A 26,603-nucleotide genomic window follows, 5' to 3' on the forward strand; every position below is an offset into this window, starting at 1 on the left:
CAATAACCCTTTCTGTGAAGAATTTTTTCCTAATGTCCAGCCTAAACCTCCCCTGGCGGAGCTTGAGGCCATTCCCTCTTGTCCTGTCCCCCGTCACTTGGGAGAAGAGGCCAGCACCCTCCTCTCTACAACGTCCTTTCAGGTAGTTGTAGAGAGCAATAAGGTCTCCCCTCAGCCTCCTCTTCTCCAGGCTAAACAACCCCAGCTCTCTCAGCCGCTCCTCGTAAGACTTGTTCTCCAGCCCCTTCACCAGCTTTGTTGCTCTTCTCTGGACTCACTCCAGAGCCTCAACATCCTTCTTGTGGTGAGGGGTCCAGATCTGAACACAGTACTCGAGGAGCGGTCTCACCAGTGCCGAGTACAAAGGGAGAAGAACCTCCCTGGACCTGCTGGTCACACCGTTTCTGATACAAGCCAAGATGCCATTGGCCGCCTTGGCCACCTGGGCACACTGCTGGCTCATGTTCAGTCAGCTGTCAACCAACACCCCCAGGTCCCTCTTCTCCAGGCAGCTTTCTAGACAGACTTCTCCTAGTCTGTAGCACTGCATAGGGTTGTTGTGCCCCAAGTGCAGGACCCGGCATTTGGCCTTGTTAAACCTCGTGCCATTGGACTCTGCCCAGCGGTCCAGCCTTTGCAGAGCCTCCCTACCCTCCAGCAGATCCACACTTCCACCCAGCTTAGTATCGTCTGCAAACTTACTAAGGGTGCACTCAATGCCTTCATCCAGGTCATTGATAAAGACATTGAACAGGGCTGGACCCAGCACTGAGCCCTGGGGAACCCCACTTGTCACTGGCCTCCAGCTGGATTTTGCACCATTTACCACCACTCTCTGGGCCCGGCCAGCCAACCAGTTTTCCACCCAGGAGAGTGTGCACCTGTCCCAGGCCAGAGGCTGACAGTTTCTCAAGCAGAATGCTGTGAGAAACTGTGTCAAAGGCTTTACTGAAGTCCAGGAACACCACATCCACAGCCTTTCCCTCATCCAGCAGCCGAGTCACTTTGTCATAGAAGGCAATCAGGTTAGTTGGGCAAGACCTGCCTTTTGTGAACCCATGTTGACTGGGCCTGATCACCCTGTTGTCTTGCATGTGCTTCATGATGGCACTCAAGATCACCTGTTCCATGACTTTCCCTGGCACTGAGGTCAGACTGACAGGCCTGTAGTTTCCTGGGTCCTCCCTGTGACCCTTGTAGATGGGCACAACATCAGCCAGCCTCCAGTCCAGTGGAACTTCCCCAGTCAGCCAGGACTGTTGGAAGATGATGGAACTACCTGAAGTTTTAAAGTTTATTTAATATGGGCCTATGTCTCCCTCTTAAGCTCTAAGGGAACTGGAGCAATACATGGTTGCAGCACTAAAAAGAAAAGATCCCTTCCTGGTAAAAGTAGTTCAGGCACAAGGTACTACACACTAAGGACACTTCACCCTTCGGTAAGTATGATGCTCTGGCACCAAAAAAAGCTTGTGTTACATCAGCACACTTCACTTTTTTTTTGTCATTTTATTTTTGAAAGTTGTGTTTTGTACAAAAAAAAAAAAATTACCTTAAACACCACCATGAAAAACAGTAACATACTTGGTGTCTTCCTATTTTTCCCACGTTAGGAGAAAGATTGAGACTGTAACAAAAGTCAAAGGAAGCAGGAACTGTTTGCCCAGTCTAAACCCAGCAAGAAAGCAGGGCCATCCCTTTTCCCTCAATGTCACTGCTCAGATGGCTTTGGCAGTACTAAAAATACAGAAACCTCGTCTGTAGTTTGCTGTTAGCAGTAGTGTCTTGCTTATTCACAGTCTGGCCTCAAAAGTGAGGACAGTTCCTTGACAGCCTACAGCAGGGCAGAGTGGGATTGCTTAGAGTCTAGCCCCTCACATAAAAACCAATTAAAAATCAAAGTGCCAAATTCCTGAAGGTTCCCATTAAGTCTCAGAACTCAGCTGTAGCTGCTTTTCAGCAGGGCCCCTGGAGAATGTTCCTTCCCACTCCCAGCCAGTAGCAGTATGCAAGTACTATCTGCACAGGGCAAGTGTCTTAAGACTGGTCTTCACTATGCTTTAAGGGTAAAGTGATTTGTGAAAGGTGACCCTGCAAAGTGCAGGAGTCCCTTATGCAGTTCTGAATGTGTTAGCATTCTCTTCCTTGGCTTCTGTGGTTTATTTTTTTAATAAAAAAGGAATCCAGTACCTTCACAGGAAAACCCTCCACTGAACAAGGAACTTTGAAGAAGCATTGAAATCACAATGCCGACAGTGACAGAGGTACAGCCAGTCACCTATGGATGCTTGTAACAGAACTCAAGTGGCAGCAACCTTTCTCATTTTGCACTGATGTCAGTGTCAGTTTCAGTAAATGTTCCCTTCACTTAGCAGCATGTAATTTCCTTTTGCTTCTCAGTGACTGAGAAGAGATAAAATATTTTGAACGCACTGGAAATTCACAAGACTGTATTTAAGTCCTATAGTTTTTTAGCATTGCCCCTCTCCAGTCTGAGAGGATGGCATGCATCCCTTTGTTGCAAGGAAACTGGTGCATATTCTTCAACATACTGCTGTTAGGAAAAGACTGCAGAGGTGCTAATACCTCTTCCATCTGCACGGAGTCTGGTATAGAGCACACTGTGCAGGGTATGCTGGCAAAAAAACAGTGCAGAAGCTAGAAAAGCCAAAAATGCATTCAAAGAAAAACAATTCCAGTGTCTTACAGATCCTGTAAACCCGGGGTGGGGGGTGGGGGCAGGGGGGAGGAAAGAAAGACAGAAACAAAAGATCCCTCCTACAGTCTCAGCTGTTTTAACCCACTACCTCCTTTGCCTTCCCCTTTCTGCACCCATACACATCCCTTTTTCCCTCGCAGTGATTCATCTCCCATTCCTGCTCAGAGCTGAGTGCTCGTATTGCTTTCTTGTTGTCAACTACTCAACTCACAGCACTTTTCACCCCTAAGCTGTGCTGCATTTTTAAAAACCTGAAACAGCACTGTGAATGTAAGACATGCCATCAGGGACCAGTGCTGTTCACACCCAGAGACATCTATGGGACATGACACGAGAGAGCAGCAAAAGCAAACAGTGTAAGGAAAATCAGAAGTGAGAAGGAGAACTGGCCGGGAGCCACCCAGCTAAACAAGCACTAGGGAGATGGGGAGAAAAGAACTCAGTGTTGAAAGCCCATCACATTGGTAGCAAGTGGTCATCCCGTTCTTCTGACTCCTCACCCAGCTGGTCATCCCCCACACCACGGTATGCAGCAGGTGCATTTCGAGGCTTAGATCGGCAGACAAAGTCACAGCCATCCTACAAGTAGAGGATGGAATCAGATGGTACGCAATACAAAACAAAGCAGCTTTTGGGATTTCTGTTTTGCTAAAGGGTAGCAAAACAGATATCAAATGCTATCTAGGGCATGTCCCCAAAACTTGTCTTGGCAAGAGGAACATGCGTACAAATATCCTACTTGGTCTTAAAAGCTCTGAGGTAGAATGTGGTACTGATTAACAGTATGCAGCAACATCAGGCTGAGATTAGCATGGAGAATATACAGAACTGCCTACATTGACTGAGATAAGTGTTTCAGGGAGTCAGATATGAATATTTCACACTCCCCACCTTAACATTCCTACCTAGAAAATGTTCTAGTTTGTTACAAAGCAATCACAGAATATTGGCGAGGAATTAGACTCAGCAAGGACTCAAAACCAGAGTACTCAAAAAAACAAACAAAAAAACCCAAACCCCAAACCACTGACTCAGAAATCCTCTTCTGCCTCAAGGTATCCTACCCTGGTGGTAGGTTTTCCCAAGAGACACAGTCAACGAAAACAAGGCAGACAGAATTTTCTCCTGTCCAAACATATGGGCTAGGCTGGGAACATACAGGGATTTTCACTCACCGCCACCAAATTGCCCAAATCTTGCCAGAAAGCAAAGTGAGGAAACTGCTCCATGCCCTTTGCTCCCACTATAAGGCGCTGGTAGAGGAACCCACCAATGATGTAGACTGCAATCAGCGAAGCAAACCTGAAGGACAGAATTAAAAAGATCAGAGCTGAGGAAATCCTATAGACAACCTCTTCCAAACCACCTACCTGCCTCAGATTGGTACTGGAGCAAGTCGCTAAGCACCACTCAAGAACAAGTTATAAGCCAAGACCAGGCCATAAAAGGTTTGATCTGTTAGTATAAATCTTTCAGCAGCATTATATGAAGCAGTACCTCTAAGCACAAACGCACAAAATGAGTCGACTCCTAGTCTTAATTTCCAGCTCTGGCAAAGAGCCATTGTAGAATTTTAGGAAGTCATGTCTTCCATGTTTCAGAGTATTTGTCTGTAAATCATGAAGGAGAATGTCTACAAGGAACAGAGCAGCTCCACAACATCATCCCTTAAGCAAGACTCCAAAATATTCAGACTCAAAAAGTATATTATATATATTACCTTATTATTATCTATTCCAGTATAGCATTTGCTATATTTCTACAACGGCCCAGACATGAACAGCTCTACCAATGACTCACGTGATCAGTAGAATGGAGCCAACACTGAGGTGGGAATCCACAGCTGGACAAGCCACACTGCTGTCCATCTCAAAGAGGTAGAAACACTCCTGCTCCTTTTCCCGCTCTTCTGAAATAATGCTGAACGAATTCTGCAATTTGGTAAGAATGAACTCATGTGAAAACATGTCCAGGCATGCTGAACTTTACCAGAAGACAGTATTATCACTGTTGGTGCAGCTAGGCAGCACGCGCTGGAGGACCGAAGAAAACCTTGCTGCCTCCTCAAAGCTCTTCTGCTTATAAACAACTGTTTGTCTGACAGCCTCCTGCTCCTCTCCCCCGGCATGTGTCACTCACCGCTGTAACTCCCCGCTTGCATGAAATCATTATCACAGCTTTTCTCTTCTCACCACTGCAGTGGCTGCCATATGAATCACCTCCTTTATAAATCAGCATGATCCAGTCACCTGCCAATACAGAAAGAATACAGGTTGCAAATCCACATCAGTAGACAAAAGGCAGTACTAAGTATGAAGACTGAGTGGCATCTTACTTCCATTGAAGACCTGAGTTTCATTGATTCTTCCTATTACTGTGCTCTTTCCACTCTGTCTATCCATTTGCACCAGGCCACCAAAATCGTGCAAGGTGCTACTGACCTCCCTGCACACCCTGAAATGGTAGACGTAGTTTTCTGTTTTGCCTTTCTCCACAGTCACGTTAAACCTGCAGCAGGAAAAGGACAGAACAGACAGTCCATAAAATTACAAAGAGTGAAGCTCAGAGCAGCAGACACCCTAGACCTGGAAGATGGTCACAGCCCATACTAACAGGGAAGCCCATTCTGCAGTCTGACCCCAGACATTCCCCATCCGTTGGCCTAAGGGTAGGCACTGTGCAACCCCACGGCCTGCAGGATGTCGTACTGTACCTCATTTGGCTCAGGGGCTCTAGTTTCTTCAGCAGGGCTCTTTCCATTTGCGACTCACTGCTCTCATCACCGATCACATCGCAGCCCCTCTCTTTTGACTGGTCAGCCACTGCACCCAGACTAAGGGCCATAAAGACTACAAGCACAGCAGAAGTACAGCAAGGTGATGACATCCTGGACACAAACAGAATACAGAGGATGAACTGTTTCAGCTCCATGCAAATTAACTTTGGGGTCATGAAGTCAGTGACTGGCCACTTCCTCAGTCCTGACTGCAAAATAGAAGAAGTCAAAGTCTAGAAACATCTCACAGTTCCCAAAAGACAATAAATCTGAATCTCTTGCATAAAGACAATTTATGGGGCTGATTTGGGATTCTTTTCCAACTTTTGTCTCGGGACCACAAAAAGTTTTGCTGCTGAGCACATACATGAACTAGTACTGATTCAGCCACAGCAGAGTCCAGCAGGCTGAATGCTGGAGAACTTTCAGGCATAAGCCATCGTGTGTTACTGCATCGCACTGACAAGCCAGTCAGCAGCAAATTATTTACCAGGCCTCTATTCAATCCTCTTTGCAGCTCTCATGGGACGAACTTGCAGGGAACAGCCCCTGTGATTAGTCAGGCTCTGTTTGTTCAATCTCTGCTTCTTTAAGTGCCTTAATCTTAATAATTATGTTATCTTTCTAGTACTGCTTTAGCTGAGAATCTGAAACTATTTAATAATACTGAGCTGCAAGTTCACAGAAGAGTTTTCTTCTGATTTCATGGGGGATGAAGGGAAGGAGGAAATTGAGACATCCTATGTAAGGTCCAACTAAAGAGGCAGTAATAAAGATAATCATGAAATCTAGAAGATCTGGCTTTCAGGTTCACACTAAAATCACGTGTGAAGCATTTATTGACTGCATCAGCCAACCACAGTGGCATAATAGTTTCCCTTCTGCTTCTCCCATCACAGATGCTGGTGGAAGGCAACTGATAGACCCACAATTAAACCAGCACTTAGCTGCAGCCTGCTGGAGGGACACCCTGCTTTCCTGACCTGAATCACAGAATGGTTTGACTTGCCACTAGTCTGAACTTACAGGGCATTTCTCATTTTCTTAGAGACAGTCACACTGTCCACAACACCATTGTTACAAATGCAGTTAACCCAAATTGACCACTTTTACTTTAAGCCAGACAACTGACAGTAGAACTGATGCTCTTTGACAGTAATCAAGGGAAGTAATCAAGTGCCTGTATACACCAGCTTCTCTACTCAAAGTTGCCAGCAAACCCTGCTATTTGTGTTTCTTTACCCTGTTTATGCAGCTTTCCATGGTACACCTATACATGTGTTCTATGTCACTGGTGCAGAAAACCTCCCAGGCACCATTATTACCGCTGTGTGCCGTTTGTTCATCAAAGCATGTGCCAGGTACTAAAACCAAACCTTTTACAACCTCTATAAAACGACAAACGTTTAACATTTGAATGTCAATGGAAAAGCATACTGCAGTACAGAGTGCAGCTGCTCTGAATGGCAAAGAGCACTGAGTCTGCTGCACAGTCAGGTCATAATCATAGAATCATACAAGAACTGGAAGAGACCTTAAAGATCATCCAGATCCAGACTCTCTGCCACGGGCAGGGACACCTCCCCCTGGAGGTTGCTCAACACCTCATCCAACCTGGCCTTGAACACCTCTAGGGATGGAGTGTCCGCGTCTTCTCTGGGCAACCTGGCCCAGGGCCTCACCACCTTCACAGGAAAACATTTCGTCCTAAAATCTCACCTAAATCTCCCCTCTTTCAGCTTGAAACCATTCCCCCTCATCCTATCCCTGCACTCCCGGATAAAGAGCCCCTCCTGAGCTTTCTTGTAGCCCCTTTCAGTGCTGGAAGGCTGCTCTAATGTCTCCCAGAAGCCTCCTCTTCTCCAGGCTGAACAAGTCCAACTCTCTCAGCCTCTCCTCATATGGGAGGTGCTCCAGCCCTTTGATCATTTTCATAGCCCTCCTCTCTTCTCAGGGGTAATGATTATCTCCAGCCCTTGCAGCATCCCTGGTGACAGCTTTAAACCACTGGGCCAGCTCCCTGATAGCTGCGCGGGTCAGATATGCCAAAATGAGGAAACCCGTGACACAAGAACTCGTGATTCATCTCTCACAAGACCAAGAGGAGAACTGCCTGCAGCACCAGCCATGGCTTCTGCAGGCAGCTTTCTGTCAAGTGCTTCGCTCGCACACAGCTGATACCAAAAATGCTGGCAAATAAACTCTCTAAGACGCGTTTTAGAATTTGAGAAAGCAAGCATCCTTTATCAGGCCTGGGCAACACGAGAGAGCTATCTCCATCAATTGTGTGCAGCGAAATGAGAGCTGGAACAGACTTGCCACTTACATGCATATGGATAAGTTCTCCAGGAAGTCTTAGGTGCGTTCCATTACTTTCCAAGGACTAGTTTGCTTGTTATTATCAAACTTTACAAGAGCCAAACCTCTTGCTAATTTGGAGCTTTGGGGCCAGCTCTGTCTGACCTTGCTGCAGAGAGAGGGGATCAGAGGAGCAGACACCTCTGCTCAGCACGGACCACGCTGAACACAAAGCACAGCAGCGTCTGGAAAAACACTATTTGAAAATAAAACTGCCACAAAACCCCACGCTGCCCGAGGGACACTTGGCTAGAAACGCAACTCCGCTTTACCTCAAAGCGAAATACTCCGCCCCGCAGCCCGATGGCGCACCGGTGGAGCACAGACGGAGCACGGATAGAGCACCGCCCGTCCCCCGCACCGGCGCCGCCGCTCCCCGCGCGCTCAGCCGCTCCCGAGCATCCCGCGCCCGGCCGACCCCCCACCCCGGTCCCGTCAACCGCCCGCCCCGCGACCCGGAAGCAGGAAAAGCGAGGCGGAAACGGCACCCGCCGCCAATGGAGCGGGGAGCGCCGGGGGGCGGTGAAGGGAGGGCGGAAAGGCACCGCCCAGCGAGGAGGCGGCCCCGCAGAGTCCCCGCCTGCCCTCCCGTCGCCTCGCGGTGCGCAGGGGCGCATGCGCTAACCTTCCCTTTAACCTTAACCTCTAAGCCTAACTCTCGCCTTAACCCTAAGCCCTGACACTTCATCCAGGCACCTTAACCCTCATCTGAACCCTCGCCCTAACCCTCACCTTAACTGTAGCCCGAACCCTAACCATAACCCCTAACACTAACCCACACCCTAATCCTAACTCTAAGCCTAACCCTAACTGTAACCCTAACCCTAAATGTAACCCAAGCCCTAACCCTCACCCTCACTTTAACCCTAGCCCTAACCCTAAACATAACTCAAACCTTAACCCTAACCCTTACCCATATACCCCTAACCCAATATACCCCTAACCCAATATACCCCTAACCCTAATGGCCCTAAACCTATTAGCACTACACCAAAACACTAACCCTAATCTGTGACACTAACCCTAACCCTCACCTTAACCCTACCCCTAAACCTAACCCTCAACCCTAGGCCTAGGTCTGACCCTAACCCAAAACCTCGCCGTAACCATAACTGTAGCCCAAACCCTAAAACTCACCCTAACCCTCATCTTAACCCTAGTCCTTACCCTATGCCTAACCCTAAACCTAAATGCAAACCTTAACCCTAAACCCAGCTCTAGCCCTAGCCCTAAACTATAGAATCATAGAATCATAGACTCATAGAATAACCAGGCTAGAAGAGACCCACAGGATCATCGAGTCCAACCATTCCTATCAAACGCTAAACCATGCCTCTTAGCACCTCGTCCACCCATCCCTTAAACACCTCCAGGGAAGGTGAATCAACCACCTCCCTGGGCAGCCTGTTCCAGGGCCCAATGACCCTTTCTGTGAAAATTTTTTTCCTAATGTCCAACCTAAACCTCCCCTGGTGGAGCTTGAGGTCATTCCCTCTTGTCCTGTCCCCTGTCACTTGGGAGAAGAGGCCAGCACCCTCTTCTCCACAACTTCCTTTCAGGTTCAATGAGGTCTCTCCTCAGCCTCCGCTTCTCCAGGCTAAACAATCCCAGCTCTCTCAGTCATTCCTCATAAGGCCTGTTCTCCAGCCCCTTCACCAGCTTCATTGCTCTTCTCTGGACTCCAGAGCCTCAACATCCTTCTTGTGGTGAGGGACCCAGAACTGAACACAGTATTCTAGAACCTAGCCCTTAGTATTCTAGTATTCTAGAACCCTAGCCTTTACCCAAATAGCCCTAACCCCTAATAGCCCTAAACCCTAGCCCTAACTCTAACCCTGACCCTAACAATTGACCCTAACCTTAAACACTAACCCTAAGACCTGAGCTTAATCCTAACCCCTAACCCTACACCTAATCCTAATATTGCTAACTCCTAAGCCCTAGCCCTAAACCCTAACCCTAATGGCACCCTAGCCCCTAACTGTAGCTTTAGCACTAACCCTAATCCTAGGCCTCGTGATAACCCTAAGCGTAATCCTAACCCTAAAGCCTAGAACAAACCCTAGCCCTGACCCTAACCTTAACCCTAATGGTGCCCTAACTGTAACCTTAAACCTAGTGGCACCCTAACCATAACCCTAACCCTAATGGTAGCCTGACCCTTAGCCCAAACCCTATCCCTTACTGTAAGCCTTACTGTCATGGCACCTTAGCACTACCAACAAGCTTAGCCCTAGCCCTAAGCCTAACCCTATGCCTAGGGCTAACCCTAACTCTAAACCTAAATGGCACTCTTGTTCTAGCCTTATCACTAACCCTAACCTTAACCCTATTGGTACCCTAATCCTAGTCCTAAGAATACCCTAACCCTAGCCTTAACCATAATGGTGCCCTGCCATAACCCTAATCCCTAACACTAAATGTAATAGCCCCAGTCTTAAACCTAGTCCTAACAGCCCTAATGCTACCCCAGCCCCAACCCCTATCTCCCAACCTTAACCCCTAGCCCTAATGGCCACCCTAACGCTACTCAAAGCTCCTAGCCCTAACCCCCTCTCATCCAAAGACCGAGGAGGGCCCACTAACAAGCATCTCAACTCCAAGCCTGAACCCTAAACCTAATGGCTCCACTCTGAGCCCCTAATCCCCAGCCCAAATGGCCAACCTAACCCTAGCCCCAGCTCCAAACCCCTAGCCCTAATGGGCAACCTAACACTACCCCTAGCTGCCAGCCCTAAGCCCTAGCCCCAATGGCCAAGTTCACACTACCCCTAGCCCTAACAGCCAACCCTTAGCCCCTAGACCCTAGCTCTAATCGCCAACCTAATGCTGCCACAAGCCATAGTGCCTAACCCCTAATGCAATTCCCTAACCAACCCTTAGCCCTAACCCTCAACCTAATGTCTTCAGCCCTAACCCCAACCCTAGAGGCCTGGTCCCTGACCCCTAACCTTAGCCCCCTAGCCCACCCCCTAATCTGAATGGCCAAACCAATGCTACCCCCAGCCCTTAACCCCCAGTCTCTAGACCTAACAGCTCACCAACCCCAACCCTCAGCCCTTATCCTCAAACCCTAGCCCTAAAGGCCAATGTAATGCTACCTCTTAATCCCCAGCCCTCACTCCACAGCCCTAGCCCTAAACTGAACCCTAGCCCTAGCCACAGAGATGCTCTCCCTGGTGGAATTGCACCACCACCCCCTCGCCCCCACCTGGCCCGCCTCTGCACCCCGGAGCTGCAACGCCCTGCAACCAGTCCCGCGTGCTGGGGCTCATACAGCGCCCCTCCCAGCATTGGCACGTTTGGGCCCATTGTGTCTTGTGTGCCATGAGCTTCACTGAGCTCTCAATCTCAGACCCTTGTGTGGGTTCGCGTGACCTGCAGATGGGCGAACTTGTGGCTCAGACAGGTGTACTCTTTGCTGAGTAAAAAACTGGCTGGGTGGCCAAGCCTGGAGAGTTGGGGTGAATGGAGCTAAATCTAGTTGGTGGCTGGTCACAGGCGGTGTTCCCCAGGGCTCAGTATTTGGGCTAGTTCTGTTTAATATCTTCATTGATGATCTCAATGAGGGGATCAAGTGCACCCTCAGTAAGTTTGCAGATGATGCCACATTGGACAGGAGTGTCAATCTGCTTGAGGGTAGGAGGACTCTGCAGAAGCATCTGGACAGGCTGGATTGATGGGCTGAGGTCAACTGTATGAGGTTGGACTTGGGTCCTGCACTTGGATCACAACAGCCCTGTGCAGTGCTACAGGATTGTGGAAGAGTGACTGGAAAGCTGCCTGGTGGAAAAGGACCTGGACTGTTGGTCAACAGCCAGCTGAACATGAACCAGTAGTGGCCTAGGTGGCCAAGAACACCAGTGGCTTCCTGGCTTGTATCAGAAATAGTGTGGCCAGCAGGAGTAGGGAAATGATCATTCCCTTGTACTCAGCACTGGTGAGGCTGCACCTCGCATACTGTGTTCAGTTTTGGGCCCTTCACTACAAGGAGGACATTGAGGTGCTCGAGTGTCTCCAGAAGAAGGCTGGTGAAAGGTCTTGGAGCACAAGTCTTATGAGGAACAGCTGAGGGAACTGGGGCTGTTTCATCTGGAGGAGGCTGAAAGTAGACCTTCTCTCTCTCTACAGCTAACTGAAAGGAGGTTGTGATGAGGTGGGTGTTAGTCTCTTCTCCCAAGTGATAGGATGAGAGAAGGTGGCCTCAAGTTGCGCCAAAAGGAGGTTCAGATTGGACATTTAAAAAGTATGTACTGGAAGAGTGGTCAAGTGTTGGAACAAGCTGCCCAGGGAAGTGCTCGAGTCTCCTTCCCTGTAGGTGTTCAGGAAATGTGTAGACATGGCACTTCATGACAAGGTTTAGTAGGCATGGTGGTGTTAGATTGGTTGATCTTAGAGGTATTTTCCAACATTAATGATTCTATGATTCTAGGAAATCATCAGTAAATGGTAAGTGCTTCCCAGTGTCAGTCAGCCTTTCCCTTCCTTTTCCCTTGCTCTCCATCCATTCAGGGATCTGAACAGGCTGGACCGCTGGGCAGAGTCCAATGGCATGAGGTTTAACAAGGCCAAGTGCCAGGTCCTGCACTTGGGGCACAACAACCCTATGCAGTGCTACAGACTAGGAGAAGTCTGTCTAGAAAGCTGCCTGGAGGAGAGGGACCTGGGGGTGTTGGTTGAGAGCCGACTGAACATGAGCCAGCAGTGTGCCCAGGTGGCCAAGGCGGCCAATGGCATCTTGGCTTGTATCAGAAACGGTGTGACCAGCAGGTCCAGGGAGGTTATCCTCCCTCTGTACTCGGCACTGGTGAGACCGCTCCTCGAGTACTGTGTTCAGATCTGGGCCCCTCACCACGAGAAGGATGTTGAGGCTCTGGAGCGAGTCCAGAGAAGAGCAACGAAGCTGGTGAAGGGGCTGGAGAACAGGCCTTATGAGGAGCGGCTGAGAGAGCTGGGGTTGTTTAGCCTGGAGAAGAGGAGGCCGAAGGGAGACCTCATTGAACCTGAAAGGAAGTTGTAGAGAGGAGGGTGCTGGCCTCTTCTTCCAAGTGACAGGGGACAGGACAAGAGGGAATGGCCTCAAGCTCCACCAGGGGAGGTTTAGGCTGGACATGAGGAAAAAATTTTTCACGGAAAGGGTCACTGGGCACTGGAACAGGCTGCCCAGGGAGGTGGTTGATTCACCTTCCCTGGAGGTGTTTAAGGCATGGGTGGACGAGGTGCTGAGGGGCATAGTTTAGTTTAGTGTTTGATAGGAATGGTTGGACTCAATGATCCTGTGGGTCTTTTCCAACCTGGTGATTCTATGATTCTGTGATTCTATGATTTGGTGAACTAAGCATGCTAGAGAAGCCACTTTGAAAGGGGTTTGGAAGGCTTCCCTACGGTATGCTGCTGCCGTAGTGAGGAGATGGGAAGGAACATTTTTGGCTCCTGGAAAACTAATTGCTTAAGTCTTGCTGTGAGTTATGTTCCAGTGCTAATTCTGCTGGGAGAACAGCACAGACATCTCAGCTGCAGAGTCAGATTTATTTCTATTCACACAACAGTCTGTTGCCTGCATACCCTCTAGGGGTGCGATCACTTCCTCTCTTATTTCCTGCCCAAACTAAGGACTCAGCTTATTGCTGATGTTTGAGAGAAAATAGTAAAACACATCAAAACTGAGTTCTTAATTCTTCCCTGCCAGCTTTCACTGCTCTCCTTGTTCACAAATAATGCCATCTTCGTGATCACACTGGCCCTGCAGGCAACCTGTAGTGCCTTTGGCCACAGGCTTTTCCCCTTGGTTTGGGCACTTAAGCAGTGTCTGAATCTTATTGTTTTTTTTCCAGCACACAGATTACATTCCCAGCTAAGCTCTCGTCATGACTATAACAAATTCTCTCTCTCTGGGATCAGAGAGAGACTTCTCTAGAATAAGTTGAAACCATTCAGGAGAGGCTTTCCTACTCTTGTGTTGCCCTACTGTCTCCTGCCTTCCCTTTCCTCTAAAGCACAGGCTACCTGTCTTGCTATCTACAGACACTACCCAGGTTTGCAATGAACCTTGAGGGTGCAATATGCCCTCCTTTGAGGCAAGTGTGTGATGAAGGGATTTGCAGAAATATCCAATCCATGTCTTCCTCGACATACATTGTAACAAACTGACCACAACAATGCATATCAAACTAAGCATCCTCCTGGACAATCACTTCTCAAATTTATAGCATGTCACCAGGACTCAGAGCGATCATGCCTGTCCTAAAACTGAAAACCATGGCAAACTCCTTTGTTGAGAATGCCCAGGCAATTCTTGTAAATGAACTGTACTAGTGACGAAGATGTACACACCAAGCCTGGCAAGTATGAACTGGAAGAGATCAGAATCTGGATAAAACCAAAAGTCAGCCAACGATGTAGCTAAGAGGTTTTTCAGAATGCTAGAAGCATCATTTCTCCTTCCATTCTCATCAGTGGTCAATATTCAGTACTTCAGAAGAAAACTATCCTTTCCTGACCACAGTCACAGAATGGTTGAGGTTGGGATGGACCTTGAGGTCAAGTGTTCCATCCCCTTACTCAACCGGAACCTCTGGTGCTTCAGATTGTGCCCGTTGCCTCTGATCCTGCCACTGGGCACCACTGAAAAGATCCTGGCTCTTCTTGTACCCTCTCCTCCAGTTTTTATATTTACATAAATAAGATCTTCCCTCAGCCTTCTCTAGGATAAACCATCTCAGCTGTCTCAGCATTTCCTCATATGTGAGATGCACCAGTTCTGTCATTGTCTTTGTGGCCCTTTGCTACAGTCTCTGCAGTATGTCCCTATCTCTCTTGTACTGATGCTCTTGAGATGTTGACTCAGATGGTCTTGAGGGATACCAGCTGAGTGCCTGTCTGTGTCTCATGCCCATTCACACTGGATACTGGGTGTAGACATAGTTCCCGGTAGAATTGTTCAAGGTTTAGAAGGCTTCCTTCTCAAACCTGTGCTGTCCACTTGTACTTCCCTTTTGACAGCAGGTGGAATGCCAGTTTGCTATAGTGATTGCTTATCCCACTTTTCACCATCTTCTTTTGCTATTTACCTTCCCCCCCCATCTTGTGCTCTTGCTATCTATTTGCTTTTTGTCCTGACAGGGAGTTCTTCAGAGTGAGGTACTTTCTCACAATTACTATGACAGTGTAATCATAGCCTCTTACATTGTCAACAGTTAGAATACCCAGGCACTTTGTGATTAATCATCTCATCCACTAGCAGCTGTTCTTAAGAAATCCTGCACCAGGTAAGGAAGTGGAAGTTATTGCACTACCAGTGCTCTCCATTCTATTGTAAATTTGGTTAATTTGAGCAGGTGGAGACAGAGGTTGCTACTTCACATTTCTTGACTTCTGAATGTAGCCCCAGTTTCCTGTTTCACAGGAGCTGAGCCCTGTTGCTCAGCAGCTTGATTGAAACATCTTCTCATGCACACCCTTTGCTTTGGCATGGAGAGAATCAGATCAGAAACTTCTGCAGCTGATGCTAGTGATGAAATAATTTATACTTCTGTTAAATTCTCTCAGACTCCTCCTCCAAGGGCCAAAACTGGATGGGAAAGAGGAGGTTAGGATGCTGAGTGAGGTAGTTCAACAAAAGAGTTTATTTTGAGCAAAAGCAAGATCTAACAAAAACACTCTGAGCTGGCCACTGATTTTGAGTACCAGCTCAACAGTGCTGTTGCTTTGGATCTGAAATTATTGTATTCTACTGTACTAAAAGCGGATGGGTCAGAGACCCAGCGTTGTTGTTCCTGTCCCTCTCTCTGCCAGACCCCTTTTGGTGTCTGCTCCTGGGCATTCAACCCAGGCATCCTTTTCTCCAAAAAGAGATTTGCAGTTTTAAAGTTGTCTGCTTGTCAGCAATATTTCTTTGAAGGGCAGGCCAGATGCAAGTATAGAGAGAGTCGTATGCTAATCAGAGATCAGAGATGGAGGGGGCACATGAGATCATTCAGTCTCTCTCCCATGGGGCTCTGCAGAATTCTCGTGATACTTTTTTTCCTGCGTTTCCTCTGTTCTAGTTTTACGTACCTCCCAGTGAGCAAATGTTTAGCTTTTGCCTTGAGACAGGAAGATTTTCTTAGTGCTTAGCGATCACTCTTTGTAAGCTGCTTCTTCCCATGAGCTGATCGCTTTTCTTTTAAACGCCTGTGTGCTTTAGAGGAGTTGTGTTGCATTGGCTGAGACACTAATGGTTGACTTCAGCTTTTTTTCGAAGCATTTACAGCAAAGGGGACTCTCACTATGGGATCTGAGATTTCTATGTCCTGATCAGAATAACTACATTTATCTGTAGTTGTTGCTGTTACCGGGTAACCTGCTGCACTGCAGAAGAAAAGTCAACATGGAAACCCGTTAGTTCCTATGTGGTAATTACACACTCTTTGTTTGGAAGGAGTCTTGTTTTTGCAGATGTTTTCATCAGAAATTATGTCTTCTGTGGCATCAGAAAACACAGGGACATCTCTTCATTCCTCACTATTTGTGTTCACTCCCACCTTGTTGAAAGTGGAGATTACCTAGTTCCCTCTTGAGAAGTTTATAGTTTTCTTTATAATATTCCTCCTCTCCAAATTCCTTTGTGTACCCTTGTCTTTTTGAACTAAAGTCAGAGGGCCTGAAATAAGGAAACTGACCTTTGAACACACTTTTTGTGCATATTATTTGATTATTTCCCAGCTCTCTTCTGCAAGGAGTCCATAAGGAACACAGTTTAAGTATCTTTCTTTAGAAGGTCTTTATTGTCAAGTCTGTCCTCACCTCCATCACTTTTGAGAGATGTCCTCTCAGGTACTTAATCTCTGTTTGCAAATGCAGACCCTTGCTACCCAGTCATCCCTGTGCACACATGTATATCACAATAGATCAATCCTCTGGTCAAACCACAGAACCAGAACTGGTTTTGATTCTCATGAACTTCTTGAAAATAGTTGACCTGGCTGTCTTTTGTTTGTCTTCCAGAGAGCCTTAGATATGCCACACTACCTAAATGTCAGTCCAGCAGTCACTTAAGGCAGTGTTAACCTATGCAGCACACTTGTAATAACAGCTATAACCAGGTCTATGCCATAACCAAGGACAGGATCCTCCTTTCTCAAATCCTCCCCACTGGCCCTATGTAGTCATGCTGCTTCCACGCTGACATAGGCGCAAGCCGAGGGGAGCTGTCTGGAACAGTGCAATGACATTCTTCAGATTGTCCTAGAAGACTTGAATTATAAAATGTTAACAACTTTCAGTTTTTTAATGAATCTGGACTTCCAAACCTAAAAATACCAGGTCACATTTCTTGCAGATGAATGCAGCACATCATAGTAATTTCTCCAGAACACTGAGAGACCTAATGGGGTGTTTTGTGTACTAGGAAGTTATAACATTGTATATTTATGTTAAATGTCCACTGATACACTTCTCTCCTCCGTCGAGGAGGCTCTTTTTCAGACAACTGCATGGAAATATTTCTAGATGCTCGATTCAGATTTCCTTCCTCTGTTTCCAACTCATCTCAGGTATTTCTCCCATCCTCTTCTCAAGAGCTTCACATGTAGTCCAGGGGCTGAGGATCAAGCACAAACCCTTGAACCTGTTTTAAAAAGGAGGAAATGCAGGGACTCCCTGTTGCAACGGGTGAAAATTCCAATTTATGGATTTTTTTCTTTATACCACTCTCCTGGATTGATAACTGTAGTTCAAAAGTGAGGCTTAAATTCACATAGAACATTTCAATATGATTTTCCTATTTCACTTTCTTTTCTCCTACTAAAATTATCTAGTGGCATAATTTTTCATTTTTAAGAACTGAAGTGAACTCTCCCAGTGCTCTGGCAATGGAAATGCCCAGGGATTTTGCTTTGATACTGAGTCGAGTCTGTTCCTTTTTACTGCAGTTGGTTTGAAACAACAGAAGGTGAACTGCTCTGTTCATTGTCTGGAGGCACCAGCTCCCTTGCCTGGTGCTGGCACTAAAGGATTAACTGTTTCACTGACTGTGGTGCCATTTGCCTTGTTGTGGAAGTTTCTCCAAAACCAGGAACAGTGCTCTGGAAGGTGCAGGAGATAGCTTCTTTGAAAGGCAAAAGAGGAAGGGCAAGAGAAGTGTAAATCCTCAGAAATTCAGGCTCAGAACCAAGAATTACATCTATCCACTTTTACTTTGTTTTCAGTCTGCAAAGAAGCACCATCCCACCCCTTAACTTCGGGCTGACTCCACTGAGGCTTAATCGGATGGCAAAAGGAACAGAGAGCAGGCAGAGAGAACAGCCACCCAGTTCTAGTCCTTCAGTTCTCCCACTGTCCTCTTGCATGAAGCTGAGGCTGTAGCTGAAAGGTGTTTCTGTATTTTGTAACTGAAAAGAAATGAGGTTTTGTTCTTTAACAATTATTTAAATAAATAAACAAGCAAACACTGCTACTTTTTTTAACTACAAGCGAGGCAACTAGAGGATCCTGCAAGCTTCAGGAAACACAACAAAATTTTTACCTTAGGTAAGACCTTTCTGACAGAAGAATGATACTTACAATGAGGCTCTTTCATGCGTCAGAGTCCTTTAGCCAAAACCTCCTTTTAGCCAAAACTGCAGGCCTAAATATATTGCTTAAAACCAGATCCTGGTCTCAAAACCGGTGAGCATGCAAACCGCTCTAAGATTAAAATAAATTGATCTGTTCTGCTTTCTGTATTTGTACAAAGCTTCCAATGATTAAAGGATGTGTTCTTGGTTTTAAGTGAAGTCCCTTCACCTTCTGCTTTAGTGTTGTCTTTCTTTGTCCTACACACAATATTCTTGATAAGTGATGTACATTTGTTTTCACCCTCCACCAAGAGATTTCTAAAAAAGTCTCCCATACTGCTTACAAATATTTTTTGTGCCTTTGTGCTTACATATATAAACTCTGACAAACTTCCTCATTTTCCTCTAGTTTCCCATTTTGAAATTATTATACCACAGTGCTTTTTTGTTGGGTGGTGGTTTTTGGCTTGGCTGAATCTCAATGTGTTTGTATTAACTGTGGCAGATAAAGTGCTGGATGGAGCCATGGTGAGCCAGGGGGCCTGAGGAGTCATGAGCTGCTTTGCCTTCTGTGCTTCCCACCTTTCTCTTCTTCCCAGCTTGCTGTTCTGAGAGGTTCCTGTTGATGGTGTCTAAACATTCAATCTCAACATCATGGCCTGACATGGCATTTGTATAATTTAATGCAATTAATTGATGCCTGCCACCATTGTGCTTCCTTCACCATTGCTCTGGGGTTTTTTTGCTAGTTCAGGAGTGTTGTTGCCATCCTTATCTGGCAGTCCATATAATAATTCCAGCCTTATGCATTTAGTAGTATTTGCTTGGTCTGTAGGGATGCTGTTGCCTTTAGTTTTTGATGCAGTTAGTTATTTAACCAAATTTGACTGTAATTTTACTTGAGCAGAGAATAGCCTCCTTTGTCTTCCCTGTGTATTTTGTATGCTATTGCCATGACACCCAGATCATAGCCATTCTTCCACCAAGTTTTCAATGTGTTTGTTGCGTTTCAATGTGTTTCAATGTCTTTGGTTAAAGATAGACTTCCTCCTTCTCACTCCTTAGGCTTCTAGGCTTTTTTTGGAGTACAAATATGTTTCTTTGGGTCTTGTGACGTAATCAAGGGAGAGGAACCTCAGATTTTGTGAGCTCCATTGGGGTCTTTGCCACTGATTTGGGTAGAAGATTCTGAAGCAGAATGTAGTAGGTAACCTTACTTATGTTCCTCAACATAAGTAACCATTAGCTGCATATTTAGTGCTTTTTGGGAAGTCCTGTTGTCTGTGTAGCTCCCATACTGAGATTAATAAAACAAGCAAACCAAACCCCTCTGAAGCTCATTCGTGGCAGTGTCATCCAGTCCTCAACCTGGGAGAGAGATTTTAGTGCTGAGATTTCAAGCAGCTTATGGAGAGTGAATGCCTCTTGGGTCCAACAGTGGGAAAGCAATGTGTAGCTGTGAGGTCAACACATGTTGCTGTACACAGCAGATCTCTACATGGCAGTCCTGCCCCACCCTTTGAAAGGAAGCTGTACTGGACTGTAGTGGAGGCTGTGCTGAAGACTCTTTTAAGGCTGCCCCAAGGACTGGCAACAAGTGAACAGCAGGTGGTGGTGGTGTAAGTGTAGAGGGGCATCTCAAGGTCTTTAAGGTTGGCCCTCCCATCCTGCTACCCCAGCACAGCAGAGGTGGATGAGGGTATAGGACTGACTTGGGAGTGTCCTGGGAAGATATAATACAACCATGTATCTAAACCTGTGAACATGAGGCTGAGGTTAAACCTGGTGCTGTTGCTGAGAGAGCTGGTCTAAAAGACTTGAGTTTCTTTTTGCATTTAAGCTGGAACTTGGTGGCTGTAGCAATACAACTCTGTGTTTCCACCCCAAGCTTCAACACTGAGGCAGGAGCAGGTTTGCTGGGAGGCTCCTGCCAGCACGAGGTGCCACGTGGTTCTTGGGGGGGCTCTGGCTGACTTGGAACAGGTGCTTCTTCTCTTGGGGTCAAGCCACCTCAGGGGCTGGACCAGCCATCCCTGGTGGCCCTGCAGGGACAGAACTCTGGCTAACCATGTGTTCCTGGAAACAGCTACCTCTGCTGCAAAGCTCAAGCAGAGACTCACCTCCCTGGGCTAAGCTGAAACAGGTCCCTGGACTGCTGGGCAAGGGCACGGAGAGGCCTCAGGGAGACTGGGCAGGGACAGTGATGACAGCGTTGAGTGACGTGTAAAAAGACAGGGATGCTTTCAATAGTTCGGTTCCTTGTGGAAATGCCCAGGACACAAGTAAACTACATAAAACCAGCATAAGTTCTTATTCATCCGTTCTGTTCAATGTGGTTTCTTTTCTCTTTTACAGCATCTCAGCCAGCAGTTGTGCCGGGCTTGACTATAGGCTTTGGGATACTGAGAATCATCCTAGCAATTGCTTTAATTTGGAAGATGAGTAAGTGCACAAAGGGGTACTGAGGGTGAGCGATAAACATCAAAAGCAAAGAACTGGAGACTCTTCTAAGAACAACTTTTCAGGCACTAAATTCCCTTACAGCAGGTTAAATCAGAAGCTGTTCTAGATTTCTGCCAACCTTAACTACCAATTGCCTATGGAGAATATGTGGAACAATATATTCCTCGTGTAGTCCCTGGGTTTCAGATCCTGTGGCAAAGAGCAGTGAAACATATTGAGAGGTTCTTGTAGGCTTGTCTGCTGTAATTATAGTTGCAAACTGTAGAACAAATATACAAGGTCTTTAACACTTTTGCATTTGTGCAGAACATGTTAGATGATGTGGGAAAGCCTACTGTTTGCTGCTTAAAATCCGTTCACCTGATGTGTGACATGGTAGCACTGTACCCACAGAATGCTGTAATCTTTTCCCTCACTTTTTGCACACTCAGAATGTCATCTGTTTTCAGACAACCAATTTTATTTCTCAGGTATCTGAGCAGTTCAAGAGGAAACCGGGGGTGGGCATGGGAGTGGGTTGCACCAGCATCAGTGTATGTGACTCTTGTACAAAGATTTGGAAATTGCACAGAGGATCTCAAATTTTGTGTTCTTTTTAGATATTTTTTTCTGACTTGGGTTTTCTGCATTGTAGCTATCCAGAAGAGTCTATCTGACAAGTGTGTTTCTGTTGGTTAATGATAGAGAAAAGCTGGTATTTTGATTCCTTTACAGGTGATTCACACTCACACTGCCCTGAGCCGTGGATAGCCTACAGAGGGAGCTGCTACTCTTTCTCCAAGGAGAGGAAGGCCTAGAATCTTGCAGTGTGCAGGGAGCTCATCTCCTGGTGATCAGCAATAGGAGTAAAATGGTAATGGCTTTCATATTCTTTGAGTAACTTCCATTTCCTTGCAGATACCTTGGATGCAGACATCCAAGCAGTGCTGTCTAGCAATATTTTGACTTTAAAGGAAAGAAAGGATTTATGAATGTGACATTACAGTGCACTTTCAGTTTCAGTATGCACCTTAAAAGTTCCCAGCAGCCAAAGACGCAAAGGGGAGAAAGGAGAGGTGAGGGTTATTATCAGCTTCTCAGAATCACCCTAGGAAGGCTGTTGGAAGACAGCTTTATCCACTGCCCCTCTCCAGCTCCCCTCCAAGCCCCAACAAGGCTGATAGGAATGACTACAGGAAAAGGCTGCAGTCTTTTTACTCATTGCCTACAAACCAAAATTGTCAACACTCTCAAGAAATGCTTCTTTTGCAAAAGGGATGCTTTTCCTTCCTGCAACCACTCCAGTTTCTCCTGCTCAGTGACCTTTGCCACTCAGTGTTCATGGATGGATATTTCTTTCTCAGTCTGTTTCCAGCACTTATTTCCTCTCTCTGCCTCAGTAGTGCTGGTGAAATTAGCAGAAACCATCTGCTCCACTGCTCATTTTCCAGCAGGAAAATGTGGCCAGGGGTGTGTATGACAATTAAAGAAATGAGTAGAGCTGATAACTAGGGAGGTGAGGTACATCTGCTTAAGTAGAGCAGAAATACTTGATCTGGTTTTGGCACAAGCCAGGGCATTTTAGTTCCAATGAACACGGACAGCTTTCAGTCCCTTGTCAGATGTTACATTGTATGATGTTCTGTGAGGGCTTACAAAACCAGACCTTTGCTTGACTGGGATTATGTACCAGACTCTCACACCTGATTAGGCAAATCCTTATTCCTTGGGAAATATTCATCATCCCCAGATTATCCATTTCTCTGAACAAAGAAAGCTTACCTGGTCCTGCTGCTTTCTCACAATTGTCTCTGCTACTAGAGTGTTACCCATGTTCTCTGCTCAGGTTTCCACACAGGAAAGGCTTTCCTAGCTATCCAGTTACACATCCTGTGCTGCAAAGGCTGTGACTATTCAACCTCTCCTTACATACCAGGGAAGCACAGTCACCTTCAAACCACCAGCAGCACTCACATGTTCCTCAAGCTACTCCTCTTCCCTCCACTTTACCAAGCCAGCTTTGTTAATGCTGCTGTGTGAAGACGTCTTCTCTGAAGCTTTGGCAGCAGGAGGCAATGGGGCTCAGCCATACCACTGAAAGGTTGTTGTAGTTTGGTTTCATTGCAAATGTGGACAAGACAAAGTTCTCACTCTTGCCTTTGTCTTTTTTTTTTTTTTTTTGACGGGGAAGAATTTACTTCAAGACCAAGCCTCTGTTGCAAGGCTTCACCTTTTAACAGTAAACAGGAGTTATAGGTTAGGCAAAAGGAAATGAACATTGAAAACACCTAGGAAGAAAGTTCGAATCATTAATGAGCTTTGGTCCTGGGCTCTATACATTCTGTTTGTGCCTGCCCTGCCCTGATTTTACCTTTAATTGTTAACACTTTGTATTAGCTTGCTAGGTAGATGTATGGTAGAGCATTAATATTAATCCTAAGAGCAAACATGCCTACATAAGGCTCTGGGCAGGAAACTCCAGGAGACTGGGCTGCAGTTGTTTCACATATATTGTCCTGATAAATGTTCTTTGAAGAATCTGCCCAGCACCTTTGAAAGCATGCTTACTTCCTGGTGAGTGTACATACAGCTGTTATGCCAGGCATGATCTGCAGGGCTGATCTTCCTGATTAGAAGGTGTGGAGAAGCAGTGTTGTCTACCTCTTAAGGAACAGTCAGGCAAGGGGATGTATCTTACTGTCTGTCCTCTTCTCCTTACATCCAGTTTCAAGCTGGCTTTCATTAGTCACTTTGTAATTTCTCACTGTTTATAGGACCTGTTTAAGAGAATTCAAACAGGGTATTTCTGGATTGGACTGAGGAATGGCACAGGCTCTGGGTGGATTTGGGAAGATGGCTCTATATTCAATGGCACCAAGTGAGTTTAATTCTGTTTTAAAAACAACAGTGCTAATTCAGATTGCTTGGTATTCCACAACACCTAGAGTTCCTGCACCAGATCTCAGGATATTTCTTCAAGGACAGATTTTCTTCTTACTGTCACTTGTACGACGCTGAACTAGAAAGAGCCTACTTTTTGCTGCCTTGCACCTTGTAAAGTCTAGTAACGAGGACTAACGTCAGTGTCTCACTTTCTACTTCTCTCCAGCTGCTTGGACCAAGGATTATCTGCCTGCACTGTCCACACAGTTGCTCAGTCAGAGAAGCATATGGTCCATCTTAACTTTACTTGTTTAGCCACCTTGCACTCATTCCCCCAGGTGCTGGTGTCACGGGTTATGAGGGCCTAGCTCTTTGCTGCTTCGCTAGTGCTAACCCAAGTCAGACCCATAATTCTGGCTCAGTCTTTACTTGGACAAAACTCAGCATTCTGCATGAGGGAAAACATTATGATTTGGTTCAGTGACTTTGCCTAGCCCTTTCCTTTTTATGGCAGTTAACGCCATGAGATAGTCTCTTCTCCAGCAAGGAAACTCACTCAAGCTCTTGCTGTGAGTATGTTAGCATTCTTAGCACTTGGCTTAGTTCCCTTCTCAAATCCAGCTTTCTGTTCTTACAAACTCCTTGCTTAGGGAAGAGTGGCTGGAAAGCTGTCTGGCAGAGAAGTACGTGGAGGTGCTGGTTGACAGCTGACTGAACATGAGCCAGCCGTGTGACCAGGTGGCCAAGAAGGCCAGTGGCATCTTGGCTTGTATCATCATGGCCAGCAGGAATAGGTCTGTACTCAGCATTGGTGAGGTTGCACCTCAAATACTGTGTTCAGTTTTGGGCCCCTCAGTACAGCAAAGACATTAAGGTGCTGGAACGCATCCAGAGAAGGGCAACGAAGCTGGTGAAGGGGCTGGAGAACAAGTCTTATGAGGAGCAGCTGAGGGAACCAGGGTCGTTTAGCCTGGAGAAGAGGAGGCTGAGGGGAGACCTTATCACTGTCTATAACTGCCTGAAAGGAGGTTGTGGTGAGGTGGGTGTTAGTCTTCTCTCCCAAGTGACAGGTGATAGGATGGGAGGAAATGGCCTCAAGTTATGCCAGGGGAGGTTCACATTGGACATTAGGAAAAATTTCTTCACTGAAAGGGTTATCGGACACTAGAAAAGGCTGCCCAGGGAGATGTCTGAGTAGACACGTAGATGAAGTACTTACTTAGGGTTATGATTTAGTAGTGGACAGGTACGGTTGGGCATGATAATCTCAAAGGTGTTTTCCAACCTATTGACTCTGTGATTCTATGATTCCTTGAAAGCTATATCTTTCCATGAAACTCTCAGCGCTGCCATTCTCATGCTAATGAATATCACTGTCACTGCAGGGCATTGTGTCTATGTTTGATTCTCATTTGGGTTCACAATGGCAAAATTACTTAGATGTCTAATCTCCAGGTAGGTAGTTATTTTGAGGCACATTTTGTTTTCGGACAGCTGCCCTTTGGAGACTGGGTTCTTTCACTTCCTCTGGGCTCCACCCTTCAAAATCAGATGTGTTTTCTTTCTTGCCTCCAGGAGACAATCTCAGCACTTTCTCTCAGTCTCACTTTCGTTTCATGTCTCTTACAGAGTCCTCTCTAACAGTCCTGTGCAACACTGTGTTGTACTGATGAAAGATCACACTTTCAGGCCTCCAGCTGTGAATTTCCTGCTCCATGGATCTGTGAGAAGTCTCTTAGATAAATCTCACGTGCATTTTCATCTTATAATTATCTCATCTGTGGTACAAGTGGAGCATTGTCCTGCAAATCAAAGCTCTGCTGCAGACCAAGGACTTGTCCTTTCTACACCGTCACAAAAATGTTTAGCAGGCACAGGCTTGTTGTCCATAAGGGGGAGTTATCCTCAGTACTAGATCCATTCTTAGTCCACGTCTGTTTGAGTACTGTTGTTTGTGACCAGATGAGAACTGGGACATATTCCCTGCTCTAGTCTTTCCTTACTTGTCCTATAAGGGCAAGCAAAATTTTGCAACAGCAGATTCTGGGTCTTCAGATGTCTGATCGTCATGAGCTGGCCATTTTCCTCCATTCCTGAGCATCAGGTTTAATTTCCATTCCCTGCATCTGCATTGCCTGATGCCAGCAGGACTGGAAAAATGAAGACTGCTGTCAGAAACAGCCCCAGTGGCAGCCTGTCCTTTTGCATCTCAGTGGTATGACTGGGAGAGAAGAGGGGGAAATGAGACTGCAACTTCTGTATATCCAGCAGTGAAAATAAACCTCCAGTACTGCACTGAGCCAAAAGTGAGTACCCATGTCATTACTTCTCTCTGTTGGAAGGAGCTAGCTGCATGCCATGTTTTATAGGCCAGCTTCAACCAAACTAGTCGAGGCTGGACCACTGGAGTCAAAGGAGTACGGTTATATTGTGTATTATTACTGAGTCAACCAAGAACATGTTTCCAACTCCACCTCTGCAGTTTCATACTGCAGAGAGAGGAAGCAGTGGACAAAATCCCTACTATGAGGAGCTTTCAATTCAAATAGAGCAGAGACAGGCTAAGAGTGTAAACAGCATAAAGCCAGAGTGAATATTAAGAGTGGGACAGTAGGATGCATTTCCACATACCTGGGAAACTTTCCCCTCCTCCCCCCCGAAAGAGGGTTGTTCCAACCAAAGATTTGTTCCAACAAAAGGTTTGTTCCAACAAAGGAAGAAAAAAATTATTAGTTTCCAATTTATCCTATTTATCCTAGTATATTATATTGCAGTTTACTATCATCAATATATCCATGGCCTGGAATTGCAGTTTATAATCTAACGCACTCAGAACAGCAAGTTGCAAGCCTTGGCAAGCAGCTGGTTAGTGAGGTGTGTGTTTGTTCTG

At 46.3% G+C, this 26,603-nt stretch overlaps 2 protein-coding genes across 2 annotated transcripts; one reads left to right on the forward strand and one right to left on the reverse strand.

The window, feature by feature from the left end:
• Positions 1-1,489: 1,489 nt before the first annotated feature.
• On the reverse strand, positions 1,490-8,251 carry M6PR (mannose-6-phosphate receptor, cation dependent). Its single transcript, XM_069865036.1, has 7 exons — positions 8,126-8,251; positions 5,433-5,606; positions 5,055-5,227; positions 4,859-4,968; positions 4,520-4,650; positions 3,895-4,021; positions 1,490-3,298 (listed from the first exon to the last, which is right to left on the reverse strand). Exons 2-7 carry the CDS (start codon positions 5,603-5,605, stop codon positions 3,176-3,178), a joined length of 837 nt encoding a protein of 278 aa, XP_069721137.1. The 5' UTR covers position 5,606; positions 8,126-8,251; the 3' UTR covers positions 1,490-3,175.
• A 7,072-nt stretch (positions 8,252-15,323) lies between these two features.
• Positions 15,324-25,456, forward strand: KLRG1 (killer cell lectin like receptor G1). Its single transcript, XM_069850380.1, is given in 7 exon segments — positions 15,324-15,441; positions 20,744-20,830; positions 21,566-21,640; positions 21,643-21,704; positions 23,605-23,708; positions 25,343-25,391; positions 25,394-25,456. Coding segments are annotated over 7 exon segments (558 nt in total).
• Positions 25,457-26,603: the final 1,147 nt, after the last annotated feature.

The sequence above is a fragment of the Phaenicophaeus curvirostris genome, chromosome 1 (assembly GCF_032191515.1).
Source record: "Phaenicophaeus curvirostris isolate KB17595 chromosome 1, BPBGC_Pcur_1.0, whole genome shotgun sequence".
Lineage (NCBI taxonomy): Eukaryota > Metazoa > Chordata > Aves > Cuculiformes > Cuculidae > Phaenicophaeus > Phaenicophaeus curvirostris.